The following is a 14,164-nucleotide window of genomic DNA, read 5'->3' on the forward strand; positions in this document are numbered from 1 at the left end:
GGCATAAGATTCCATACTTCTTGGCAATTTTCTTGATGACATTGTCAATGTGAGTATTGAACTTGAGTTTGTCATCAATAATCACGCCAAGATATTTAATCTCCCGAACGCGATCAATGGTCTCATCATCAATTACAATTGAGACGTTTTCATTAGAACGATTTCGCGAGATTACCATAAATTTAGTTTTATTTCTATTCAACTTCAATTACATCTACTTAAAGAACGCAAATCTCCATTCAAATGTAAAACGACCTGATTCAAATCATTAGCTGCAATGAATAACACAGTATCATCTGCAAAAAGGTTAATATCACAAAATCGTAAAACTCGTCGCATGTCGTTGATGTACATAATAAATAAAAGTTAAGGTCTTAAGGTGTTAAGGTCTCAATCGAACATATCCGCATCGGATCCACAAGTACTTGCTAACGCAACCAAAATTTATGGCCCGACCCACCGTTTGCGAATCTCTCCATTGATCCGTAAACAGCCCAAGGTCCTTATGGTGCGCAAATGTGATCTTTTTCACCTTTCTAGCGATCGCGCTAGTAATATTTCTCCCTCAAACGAGCGACTAAACACTATCCTAGATCGCGTTGGCACCTTTACCGGCGGCGGCGGCTATTTTTAGTTCCCCCACTGGCGTACAAACGATGTCCACGGCCGACCATATGAAGACTATAATCAGTCTTAACAGCTCATCAACGGTTCCTCCCCCCCTCCTCATCCATCGGCAGCACACTCTGCATTCGGGTGGGCATAATAAGCATTTGAGCGATGAATAAATTTCTGCTAAAAATAGGCGTAACCATAAGTTGCCGCCTTACGCTGCTTGGTGTGACGACGATCATATTGCTGCGCGCTATTCGCAGCAGCATGTGGCTGCTGGAGAAGCAAAGTGCGATAGTGTGAGGGTCCTTCACAGGTAGCACGCGACCCGCAAAAGCCCCATGCGAATCGGGTTGTCTCCTTTCCGCGTGAGGTCCCGGACTCGGACGGTTCAGTCGTGGTTTTTTTTCCTCGGTGGTGGTGGTGTGCGATCACGTGTGCCGCGATCCGCATTTGAGGGGGGCCGACACAGACAAACACCACCATCGTGGATCGTGGAGCATGATGTGCCGTGTAAACACGTGGACAGATCGCGGTGGGCGAATCGTATTGTGCTGCACACACCAACGCGATCCGATCGCCGAAGATCGTCGAAGCGTGTGCGCGCACAGTCACGCACACACTGTCCGACGGTACGGCAGCGTTCGTACGCTACGACGATCCGTTCCGAGTCCCGAAGACGCTGGCGCTGGATCGGTTTTATATTATTTTATTTTCGTAATTTTATTATATCGGCAGTGGTCAGCTGGAGCCATATGTAGAATGTTCCTCGTGCAAGCGTGCAAGCGTTAACGAAACGAAACGAAACAGCCAAGAGTAGTTAGTAGTGGGTAGCAGACGCGAACCAGGAGCGGTTACCATTAAGAGCGCGGTGTGTTGTGTTTTGTTGTGTGCTGCTCTCGTATCGGTCGGTTACACGTCTCGAGCGACGACGAAGGCGAAAATCGACTGCCGCGAGGTGTGTTGGAGTCAGTTTTTTGGAGAGAACCATCCGGGTGACAGCCGAATTTTGAAGGACGCACTTTGTCCCCAGGAGTCCGAAAGTTGGTGCAACCGGTGACGGGAACGTGTGCAATTTGCGGGAAAAAAGAGTTTTTGGCAAAAATTGTGCGGCGAGAAGGAGAGCCTACGGCAGGATTGACGGCCGAAAGCAACAAGTGGTTTGAGATTTCATGTTTTTCGGTCTTATTTTGACGAAACCAAAAAGTCACCGACGCGTGCTAGTGAGAACACCTTGGGACCGCCGGGAGATTCTTGGTTTGCCTGAATAACCTTCCAAAACGTTTAGTTCACCATCAAAGGAAAAAAACAAACGGAAACAAGTGAATCTCCATTCAATAATCGGTCAATATTAAAAAAGTGAGCATCAAAACGAAGAATACAATCTGGTTTTGTGCAAAGTGAATCTAACTAAACCATCTTCAATCAATCAAACATTTCCCGGCGTGAAAAACTACGTTGGTGCCTGCAAGAATTTGATTAAATAAAGTCTGTTCCAAGACAGAAAACCAGAAACAGAAAGTGAGGAGCAGCGAGATCTTTCATCTGCGACCAAAATCGAAAGATAAAAATAATCTCGAAAAGGGGATCAAAACATTAGAAAAATTCCCACCCAAAACAAGAAAAACAAAAAGGAGCAAAAGAGCAAATCTCGGCCGAGAATTAAATCGGTCGACGCGTGTTTTTTTAATGTTTTTTGATGCGGTGCCGCTACTGCTGATGATATTTCCCAGCGTTTCAAACGCAACATAAAAAAAAGGGTTGGCGAAGGTGTGTTTGGAGAGAACAACGAGAGTATTAAGGAACGAGGAACGAGCGTGAGTGACCTGCTGCTGCTGCTGCTGCTGCTGATGCTGAGTGACCTCCGGATAAGCTGTTGCTGCTGCTGCTGTCAACCAGAAGTCGTGTACCGTTCGCTGCGGATTCATCCAGCTGTCAAACAACAGGGAGAGTGAGTTCCCACGGCCGCACCGCATTCTTCAGTTTGCTCGGAATCGCGGATTTTTGCGGGTGCGAATTTTTCCTTCGAGGGAAAACGGTGTGTGTGTGTGTGTGGAAAACACGAAGAAACTCGATACGGCCCTTTCCCGGAAAACTAAACGCCGGTATCTGCGTTCCGCAGAACCGGAAGTGTGCGTGGTGCAAGTGAACGACAAACGTTTGAAAGAAAAGCAAAAAATTCTAGCTGTGAAATAGTGCATATCCCCCTCCCGGGAGTAGTGTTTCAAAAGTGCGCAATCAAAATAGTGACAGAGAACCTGCCGCAAGCCGTGAATCTTCCTTTGATCCCAGTGCCCAAAAAAGCCGTAACAATTTGGGAAATAATGGATCCGAATGCGGCGCGTGATTCGCGCTACAATCTGAACTATAGCATGAGCATGATGAGCGAAACGCCGGAGATCTACGGTAATCCGAACGTTTCGCTGGCCCGTCCCCCGAGCGGTGGCCTCGTCGGACAGGTAATGTCCCGCGGCGGGGGTGGGCTCATGAACGCCGCGAATGGTTTACAGTGCGGTGCCGGTGGTGGCGGCGGCGGCGGAGGAGGCGGTGGTGGGGGCTTATCGCGTGGTATCAAACGGACCAACTCGGATTGTTACGACGATGGCCGGCAGATGGTTGGCGGCTCCCAGGGTCTGACCGGCCTCGAGGGTTGCAACGTTGGTTCCGATGTGGTGGATGATAGCTACACATCGCTGCAGCCGAAAAAGTCACCACCGAGCAACGGGAAGAAAACAAAGGGCCGTGTCAAGATTAAGATGGAATACATCGATAACAAACTGCGACGGTACACGACCTTCTCGAAGCGCAAAACCGGAATCATGAAGAAGGTAGGTGGACCGGGTATTTTTCGTCTTCCCGGGTGATGATGGTGACTTTAACCTCAAAAACGGCTGCCCGGAGAGTTGTGTTTTTGTTTTGGATTGATTCTGCTGCTGTGTGGGAGAGAACTGTCAAAATCAGCTTGTGAGTTCCGCTTCGTGCGAATGCCAAAGTGGTGTGCGTTTTATTCGAAAGAACAGTGTTTGGGAGTTTCAAATTCTAATTGGATTCACTGCCAAAATGAATGAAAAATATTCATATTTGTATTTTGATATGACAGATTCTGCTACTTTGTTTACAATTAAAATCGGTACTGTTTGGGTTTTCTAGCGGCTATGAATGAAGCCAGTATTGCCATTCGGATATTCAATGTTTTTAAATAACGATGATTTATATTATTTGTACAACGCGGACTCGATTATATACAGTTTCTGATTTCTTTTCACTAATTGCTTTTTTGCACTCCGGAAAGTGTTTTCTTAACACGGATTACAAAAGCGGATACGAACACAACGCTTAGGCTCGGTTATTCAAGATTGCGTCGAAGGATATGTCTTCATATCGTCTTCTCACTGAATTTCTACGCATACCATTTGATGATTAGGCAAAATGTTGATATCCATTTGCTGCGATATCGCCTATTGATTAAATTATATGCGTTCGGCGTACATGTCAAAATCGAAACTGAGTATTTGAAGTTTATCAAATCAAGCAAATTCGCTGTTCGAGAAGTACGTACATTTGAGAGATGCAAACTTCAAAGAGAAATGTAAAATACAATGATCGTTTGATAACTCTTCCGTTCACATATTTTGTAAGTCCTAGGCATCATATCAAACGCAAAAGGACAGTCATTAAATTTATTTGTAACGAAGAACAATATCTATTACAATGCATGAATTGACCTGGCATGACATTTGTTCAATCTTTTAACTCACAAAGCAAATATATTGAATTCAATTGAGTTCATAAATTGTTTCATTCAATCAAAAATTTAATCAATTCAAACAAATAATTACTAAGCTAAGGTAGTTCCCCGTCAACCTTGCGGTTATATCATATAACCCACCCATTTTTTTTCCTAAGCATCACTTTTTGTTTACTTAACACGTTGAGCCCCGCGTTGGTCCCTAGGGGCCGACGTTGAGTTTGTTGGTAAGAAAGCGCTGATTGACTGGGACTGATCGTTACAAAATGTTACGAAATGTGACTACTTTCTAGTCGAATTCCTGACTATTTACTATTTATACAATACTAGCTGACCCGGCGGCGGCCATTTGAATATTTTGACGTAGGACTTTCATTAAGGTCTTCCATTTACCCTTTCTCTATAGACGACATCCACGCGATGATCTGTGTGTACGAGCGTCGTCTATAGACGACATCAGGGTGATACTGCATATCGATCACATCAGCGTGATATGCATACTTTTCGGCGCAGTGCTCCGTTCAGCGGTAGCACTCCGATGGAGCACACTGCCGCAGTGAAAGGGTTAAGGGGGTCAAATCAGAAAACAGGTTTATGAAATAAAGTTAACGTTAATAACTATTTTTGCTGCGAACGGATTTTAATGATTTACATACCAATTGAATCGGAAATTTTCTAAGATTTGTTGTGTTTGCTATACATTGCAATCCCATAGTCTATATGGTTTAAATTGATGAAAAATGTGAGCATTCCCATTTTCCCATATATTTGTTCTGTGCATTTGTGTGCTTTCCCGAACAGAGCTGTTAATAACGGGTAACTTATGCAGCCGCTAGAATAGAAACAACTAATAGGGATAGTGAAAAGATATTTGCGAACTAAACTCCACCCTTGCATAGTAAGTAAGCTGTTGCTAGCGTATAAGTATTGCATCTCCTCTGAGGAAAATTCTCAGAATCGTCTGTTCCCGAAAACGTCGCTTATCTACTCGTTTTGTGTTTGCTTGTTTTTGCTGCGCCAAACTTTGAACTTGTTCATATCCTGTACATGTCAATACCTTCGATACTTTCAGTTGCCATTCGTGTTTGCTCTCGTGCGCATCGGCTCTGTTCTGATGCAACAGCTCCTAGCTTTGTTGATGGTTTTGACCGAGAGTCGAGCAACGGTTTTTCAAAAACGGTCATTCTCGCGATGTTTCATTTCTTTCGCTGCAACTGTGTGCATCTGTTAGACGCGTGTTTAAGGCTTGTTGAATGTCGAGGCTCGGAAGATGCCTAGAAGAGCTATACCGCTGAGGGAACAGTAAATATAATGAAGCATGATACTTGATAGTTGCAAGTATTGCCATTTTTGTTGTAATAATCTGCTGAAGAAGAGTTCGGATAACGTTTGTCAAGCCATGCTTTGGTTTGCACTGTATTTTTTCCCATCAAAAGGCAATGCTTTATGAATACACGAAATTCGGATTTTTCATTTTTTTCACAAAACAAAAGTTGCTTCACTCTCAATGCTTGTAACTCACGAACCAATCGACCGATTGCTGTCAAATTTTGACACGTATTCATTGAAAGATGGTGCCTTATGATAGTCAAGTAGATTTTTGCAAGAGGCGCCATCTAGACGTCAACCTTCTAAACTTTTCAGAAGAGCTGTTAGTATATAATGAAATTACTTTTTAAATGTTGTTATACAGCCATTCCATGACAAACCGATATACTGATTTCCAGAATTTCGTCAAAAGTGATCGTTTTGTTTCTTTTTGCAAAATATTAGGCCCGTATTTTTTTGAATTTTGTTCGTTAGGATGATCTTCGAAAATCAGGTTTTCCCATTTTTTCCAAGAATGACTTTTTCAAAAAATCATAACTATGAACTACCCGACCGATTCAGACGATCGATATACTTAGTTGAAGGTATTTAGTTGGTATTTTTTGAAAAAATATTAAACATTAAAGAAATAGAATTTATTTTTCGTAATAATTGACTGTATTTGTAGTTTTATAGTATACATGGTCTCAGGACCATGGGCGCTATATTTTTTTTTGAAAGGATTTTTTCTTCAAAGAATTTTTAAGGATTGTTTACTTAACATATCCGAAAATCGAAGATTTGTTTTTTAGTTTTTGTGTTATGATTGTTCAAAGTTAAGCGATGGTCTGGAAAATCATTTTTCCCACTTTTTTTTTTCAAAAATGACTTTCAAAAACTGAAAGCGTTCGAATTACTAAACCGATTCAGATAATCTACATATTGAATGGAAGTCATTGAACTAGTCTACTTTGAAAAAATACTACACATGCGAAAAAATTTGATTCTAGTCGCATAGGAATATTGAACGAAGACTTAAAACATGTTCACTTTGAGAAATCATAACTCAAAAATGAAAAAAAAAATTCAGTTTCCAGGACAAACATATAAAAAAATGAAGCGCCCTTGGTCCCGAGACCTGTAAACTATAAAAAAAACAACTACAATCAACGATCACGAGAACTAAATTTACAAGTGTAGTATTTTACGAATTTACGAGAACAATTTTTTACAAGTGTAGTATTTTTTTCAAAAAAGACCACGTAATTGGCTTTAATTTGATTTGTCAATCACCTCCAGTCCAGTAGCTCGAAAGCTCGAAAGTTATGAATTTTTGGGAAAGTGGAAAAAAAAACTGATTTTTTGGACCACCCTAAAACCGAAATGATCTCCCTAATGAAAAAATAAAAAAAAGGTGTCTAATGTTTTGTGATAAGAAACAAAACTATCATTTTTCACGAAACTCTGAGAAACACTATAACGGTGTGTCATGGAATGGTTGTATATGCGTGTTGCGTCAAAATGATGCGTGTTCGTAGAGATAGGTATATAAGAAACGTCCGTAAACCTAGTGTTAAATATTCTCTACATTGATTTTTTTACATTGTGTTTTATGTATTAATACAAATCAAATTAACGTAAATTTGATTTTTTCTGAATTGTTTAGAGGTAATATTGATTTAAGAGCTTATCGACTGATGTTATTGAAATTAGGGCATAACATTTTTGTTTCAAAAATAATGCTTATCACTGCTTCTTTTATGTGTGGAATTCATTTGATTTTTATGGCATTTGAGTCTACTGCTTTTGCAATTCTAGACGAAAAGCACGTCTGTTTAACGTGTTCAAAAATCCCTTACATTTGGCCCCACTGTCGCAAATGTTTATGTTCATTCGTTCAGTTCCTCTCCGCTTCGCGCGTCACACAAACACCAATGCGCCCAATGTCGACCTCTCAAATTCTCTCCGACCACTCACTCGTATGGTGTGGTGGCAATGTGCAGTCGCCGCCACATCGCCATACATGAACCGTGTGTTCATGCGATGCTGCCGGTGCATCTAGCCGCCGCTGCCGTCGTCGTTGTCGTCACTCACTGAGAGTGAGAGTCATCGGTGCGGCTCCTAGAGCACCTATGGTTAATGCTCTTATGCTGTGAGCAGTTTTCTTTTTCTTACCAGATTCGTATGTTTTATTTAGCCTCTGGTTTTTGTTTTCTTCTCCCGACGGCACACGGTTCAAATGTGCAATGTTATGAATTCTTTGGGATATTTTTTTCGTCTTCCCTAGTCGCGGACTGCTCTGTGTTGATGGTGCTGTTGGAAGTCTCGTCTGGTCGCGGTTATTCGAGGGAAAAGCGAACGAATAAATGCAGTAGGATACCCCGACGGGGTATGTATATGCAACGCGGTTGCATGCTGAATGAACGAGCATATCGATGAGAAGCGGCGAGTTTTTATCTTTTGGTTTTTTGGTTCGGTCACCGGCAGTCGTCTTTAGCGTTAAAATTTGTTGTCTGTTATTTTTTGTTCATCAAGCGATTTCATCAGCTGTTTCTCAGCATGGGTTGGCCATGTTTCGGAGTAATTTCATAGAATTTGAAAAGCATTGGAAGAATGCTCTTATACTTTGTAGACGTTCCGATAAGTTTTTAATGATTTTTAACAGATGGCGTTCATTGCACTGCGATGTATCAGCCAATGTTCAAACATTTTTGTTGTTCAAGCGCCAGTTCTTATGTTCTTTTTGTTTTCAGTGCGCTTAATTTTTTGGACGCTTCTATTTATGTCTATTATGCCGAATATGTCATCTTCTGTGACAACTAAGATGCACTCACGATGAACTTTGCTGTTTTGATATCAATTGAAGAAAATAGCAAAAAAAATCGCTTCGTTGAAACCATAACAGTTTCGTGAAATTAATCTGAACCAAAATGAGTATCCTACATGATCAATTTGAACTCTATCAATAAATCATGTTCACAGTCGTCATTAGATTCAAGTAAATTCATTTATTGGAAGATATCGACAAATGTTCATTAATTTATAGGTTCTAAGTGTTCGCAGATATTTTTCGGTTGCTAATAAACTACAGAATCTGTAGAGAAATTTTATGACTAGTCTACATCTGGGATTTTTCTATAAAATTACTGTAATATCATTGAATTTTTTTTGGCATTTGTATCGTCACCCTGAATCATGGACTCGCGATATGCTTCAGAATATTCGCTGATAATCGTCCAATTTGGCATATAATATGTAAATTATATTGTTTCGCTGCTTTGAGAATGATTTGCGCCGCTCAGTGCAAGTATTTAATTTACTTACATTACATCTGCACTGCAATATGTACCTGCTTTGCTGTGGCCCAATGAAGTTGTATATTAGAGAAATGAATAGCATAATAAAGCGTATGTTTCATATGAGTTTAATTTTGAAATATTCATTAGTATACAATACTTTTAGTTTTCCATTATCAACGAATATATAAATGATAACTGGTTTGCCAACACAATGTACAATGTACAGTTGACCAGGTGAGGAACAATCCCCATCAGAATATAAACTTCACAACTCCAAAGAATGATCTTGAGCTTTACTGATGTCGCATTCTTCTGGGATTACAAGCGTCAATCGGAAAAAAATGATTTAAATTCATTTTCAAATACAACTTTAGTTCACGATTTTGCAACAAAAAAAAGTGTTGCTATCACATAGACATATTTGAAACAAGAAAGTTAATTTACGTTCACAGCTTTATTTCAGAAATGCACCTATTCCATCGGGAAATACATGACCATCTTCGCCAGTGATAATCCAATTGATTTTGATTAAATCAAGCATTTTTGAAGCATTCTGCTCCATTTTTTTTGTTGAGTGCAGTTCTTTGCCCACTTCGATCACAGGAAATGCCGGTTCATCTTCACTATCGATTTTTCGATTCACCTTTAACCGTTAGCGAAATACTAAACCCTTTCCGTCATAGTTCGGAGAATTTTTAGAGGGTATTAAAAGCGTATTAAAATATTTTATTATTTTTCGAATTATTATCGACCATTCTGCATTGAGTGTGTCTAGATAACTTTCAAAGTGCTCGCGGGGAAAAATGACATCAGAAAACTCACGATTCATTGATTCCCAACTATGAAAGAATGATTGAACTTTTCTTGAGACTTATTTTTCATCTTAGATAAATTCCAATTCAGTAGGCTACTTAGAACGATTTAACTGCATCCATTTGAAAGATGAGGAAATTTTACATAAAAATCTGTTGTAAAACATTTTAAATAGTGGACGAAAACAAGAGAAATAACATTGTGGCGTCAAGGAACGAATTGAAGGATGGTTTCCTCTGTACTAGAGGGGTTAAAAATCTTCCTCATCTGTAATTTTTTCCTCTAAAAATCTCTGCCAAAAATCAGTACCAACGAAAATATTCGTTGTAGGAAAAATCTATTTCATTAGAATGGAAAAAGAAACTCTTTTATTTACTACAAATACTACATTCACATTTGCAAATCATTCGTGTGTTTGATGATGCTCATACATAGCCACTATATTTAATCAAATCTTTCGATCCCAAAATAGTGTTCATCGTATCGTTACTGAGCCTCATTTTTGTTCTGATTATATTCAGAAAAAAAATTACGGCATTCGTCCTTATGAAACTGATTATTTGTTGCATTGTAAATACTTTTATGATCAGCACCACCAAGCGATACTGCGGCGTAAGAGTCGCCATGTGCCTTAAAGTTGCGTAGTTCAAATGTAAGAAATTTCACACGCGGAAAAAATCGGTACCAATCTGTACTTTTTGATGAAAATCTGTACCCTGTACCGTACAGAATCTGTACCAAAAATAACGAAAAAAATCTGCGTCTTTCCAGATAAATCTGTACGTGTGGCAACATTGGGTTGGAGAGCTTCAATTTTGTTGATAGAAATAATCAAATTTATCATGCATTTTTGGGAGAACAATACTAAAAAACCATAAAAAAAACCAAGCGTTTATAGTTATTAGATCCGTCAAGTCAAGATCCGCCCTCTGGAAGGTCGAAAAATAACGGATTTTCCTGATTTTTTTTTTAATGTTGGAATGAAAGTTGGTGCTGGGACTTTTTGGTGATTGGTTAAGGTGAATTCGAAGATGTAGTTTTAATTTTTTGGATACCAATATAGCTAGTATAGTGATTTTTTTTTCAATTTTTATCCAAAATCCAAAAAATAAAAAATACATCTTCAAATATATCTTAACCAATCACCAAAATGTCCCAACACCAATTTTAATTCAAACATTCGAAAAAAAAATAACGAGTATCCGTGATTTTTGACCTTTCAGATTTCCCCCCATAAGTGTTTCACAACTGCATTCTATGCGAAAATTTCCGACTTGTACACCCAAACTAGCGTTGGCAGAAAACATTTCATCTTTGGCAAAAATGATGCCATTCCGTGTGCTGGAGAGTCCAATGCGCAGATAATGAGCTGTTTTTAAAGCTCAAAAATGGTTTGTATGTATGCGAGCAGACATCTCTTTCTGTTTTCTTTTCTCATTTCATTTGGGATTGTGCCAAAAAAAAAGTCCATACGACTTCAATGGGGATCGAACCAAGGCCGGCTGGAATGCAACGCTATTTTACACGACCACGCTATTCACATGGCTAATGATGCTTCGGCAGTAGTTCAGCAAATACGTGATATTATTCTACCTGATTATATAATAAAGTTGGAAACCAAATTTATAACACATGCGAATTGGGGCTCTTTTGGAATTAACAAGTTCTTCCGCACAGTAACTCGATGTTGATAATTCCTTAATATTTTCCTTCGTTGATCGTATTGTTTTCACATATTCACGTTGGAGAGCCTTAACCCATCTCTTCGATGGTCGAGGCATTTTGATTGAATGTAATACTTTTCCGTTTACTGTTTTTGAAAGCATAGGCAGCCGTGGCAGTGCGAGCTCTGCAATACAATTTTCTTATCCAATGTTAAAGTTGCTAAAACTTACATTATGGACTCATTAAACGTAAAAATAATAATTGTATTGATACCAACACAAATTTATTCTATTGATTTTCATAACATGAAGCGCTATGACTCAGGAATAACATTTTATTGAGTGGTTTCGATGATGTTGTCTGGCATCAGTGTCGAAAAAATAACGATGCTTTCACCAATACAAACAAAACCATTGCCGAAGATTGAAAAATGAAAATTTAACTTTCAGAACACTAGCTCGAGTTTTCCGACGTTTTTCACTATACAGTGCGACAGCAGATGAACATTTAATATCTTGTGAGTAATCGATTAGTGTTTGGTTGATATTGCTTGATGATTATTGCTTTTCGGGCGAGGGGTGAGGGAGGCAGATGAAAGAAATGAGCGCCATTGTGGCAGCCATTTGTGGCTAGCTTCCACCTTCACCTTAATTTCATAAATCTGGATGACAAAACTTGAGCTATGAATCAATTTTTTGGTGTAGTCTTCTTCTTCTTCAATGGCACTAACGTTCCTAGAGGAACTTCGCCGTCTCAACGTAGTATTACTTGCGTCATTTTTATTATTACTTAGTTGAGATTTCTATGCCAAATAACACGCCTTGAATGCATTCTGAGTGGCAAGCTCTAGAATACGCGTGATCACAGTGCAAGTCGGAGGAAATTTCTTTGACGAAAAATTCCCCCGACCAGAACGGGAATCGAACCCGAACACCCGGCATGTTAGTTATGACGCTAACCACTCGGCCACGGGAGCACCTTTTTGGTGTAGTGCGTGGATCATTTCACGTAAGTGTAAATAATAATTCCTAAAAACAAATTCCTTGACGAATTGCCAATACTTTGAAAAATTGTAGTGTTCCGAGAAAAGTAATACAAAAAAAAAAAGATTTTACACGTAATTCCATAAGAAAAACTATACAGACGTTATTATCCTAAGACTAACTGTTCTCGAAATAGAACAATTTTCTAGAAAATTATATTCGATGAAAAAACCATTTGCGTAATATTATGAAAAATCGTTTAATTTTTTGTAGTTTTTGGCTACGAACGTCTATGCTGAGAAGAGAAGTGAAACTCGAGAGAAAAAAGTGGTAAGAAAATGTAAACAGTGAAAAAAAGACGGATGGGTAATGTCGGGGACATAACCGGAGTGACGTAGGACTATACAAAGGGGACAGCTTTTGTTAAATATATATTTTAAATATATTGTTTTATTTTCTTCTCCTACGTGAATACCTACCTATCTACCTGAAAAATGGATTAGTTTACTGTTTACTCTTTATGAATATGTTGATGGTTCTGAAAAGAACCTTTGGTGTTGTGTTTTTGTTATCACTCGATATTCCCATCTTGTTCGGTTAAACCTTCCTGTTTAGCTATTGCGTTTGCCACTCGCCACAGCTTTCACAGTTGGAAAATTTCTTCCCATCCAGCTTGTGACATGTTGTTCAGTAAATTACATTTAATGCGACGTGCCGGAGAAGCACTTTGCCACTCACTGAAACTAATTGTTGCCTTGATGAGCGCCGAACCGAAGCTGCTCTGTTCTTGATGCGGGTTTTCTGATTGTCGTGAGCAGTTTTGCAAGCCAACTCGAGCACTCCGACGGCCGAAACTCTATAATCGCTGTTAGGTATATTGGTGCTCCGGCATCAATCTGTTCGGCCTAGTTATCCTTGCGGAGCAATCAGTGAATGCGACCAACAGGGAACTGGAGACCTGCACGGTTCGAGTGAGACTTTGCCTTTCCCTTAACTTGTCCTCCTTTGTTACGTCCACGATGCCGATGCCGTACAAGCACACGGGTTTACGGTTTGAAAGAAAATAAAATATTTTTTTGGGGTCCGCGTGTTTTATACTCTAGCGGTACACACTCACAGGATAGAGACAAATCGGCAGACTCAGCCAGAGGGGCGAGTCCAACGAGACGAACGAATGAGCGTTAAAATGGAGCGATGGCAAAAAAAATACATTCACTACGATTTGTTCGCTCGTTGGATTCACATGCAGACTAAAAAGGGTCCTTCCCATCCAGTATGTGACATATTTTACAGTAAATTACATTCAATGGCACGTCGCATTACCACCACTCAGTATCGGATTGGAGGTAATTTTAACCTGTAATTGAACATTTGCGATGACAAGTGGTACAGTGTCAACTTTCAATGTGGGGTCATAATTTGGACCCCGAACTCTATGTTTACAAAAATTTCCAACTAAATATACGACATATTTAGTCCGTCCAATTAGCTAAATGTCGAGATAAGTGTAAATTACTGTACTTTCAATCTAGTTGCAATTTAGAATTGGTGAAAATCAATAAGCTCAGAACAACTGCCAAATTCACATACTCATCATATCCTGGCAAACAAATTATGAAAAAATCAATTTGTGTTTTATTATTATTTTGGATAATGTTTTAGAAAGCATTGAACTGTATTTCCTAAACTCTTTTTTGGAAAGTTTAATGGCCGTGAAAAGCGCCTTGTTTTATGGA

General features: G+C 39.4%; 1 protein-coding gene across 1 annotated transcript in view; it reads left to right on the forward strand.

Moving 5' to 3' along the window:
- The first annotated feature begins 1,244 nt into the window (after nt 1-1,244).
- LOC129771628 (serum response factor homolog) overlaps nt 1,245-14,164 on the forward strand; it is a 561,989-nt gene continuing 549,069 nt past the window's right edge. Inside the window, exon 1 of the mRNA XM_055775474.1 lies at nt 1,245-3,440. Coding sequence (XP_055631449.1) covers nt 2,937-3,440 — 504 coding nt within the window. The 5' untranslated portion in view covers nt 1,245-2,936. The remainder of the gene's footprint in view (nt 3,441-14,164) is intronic.

This window comes from Toxorhynchites rutilus, chromosome 2, assembly GCF_029784135.1.
Source record: "Toxorhynchites rutilus septentrionalis strain SRP chromosome 2, ASM2978413v1, whole genome shotgun sequence".
NCBI classification, from domain to species: Eukaryota; Metazoa; Arthropoda; class Insecta; order Diptera; family Culicidae; genus Toxorhynchites; species Toxorhynchites rutilus.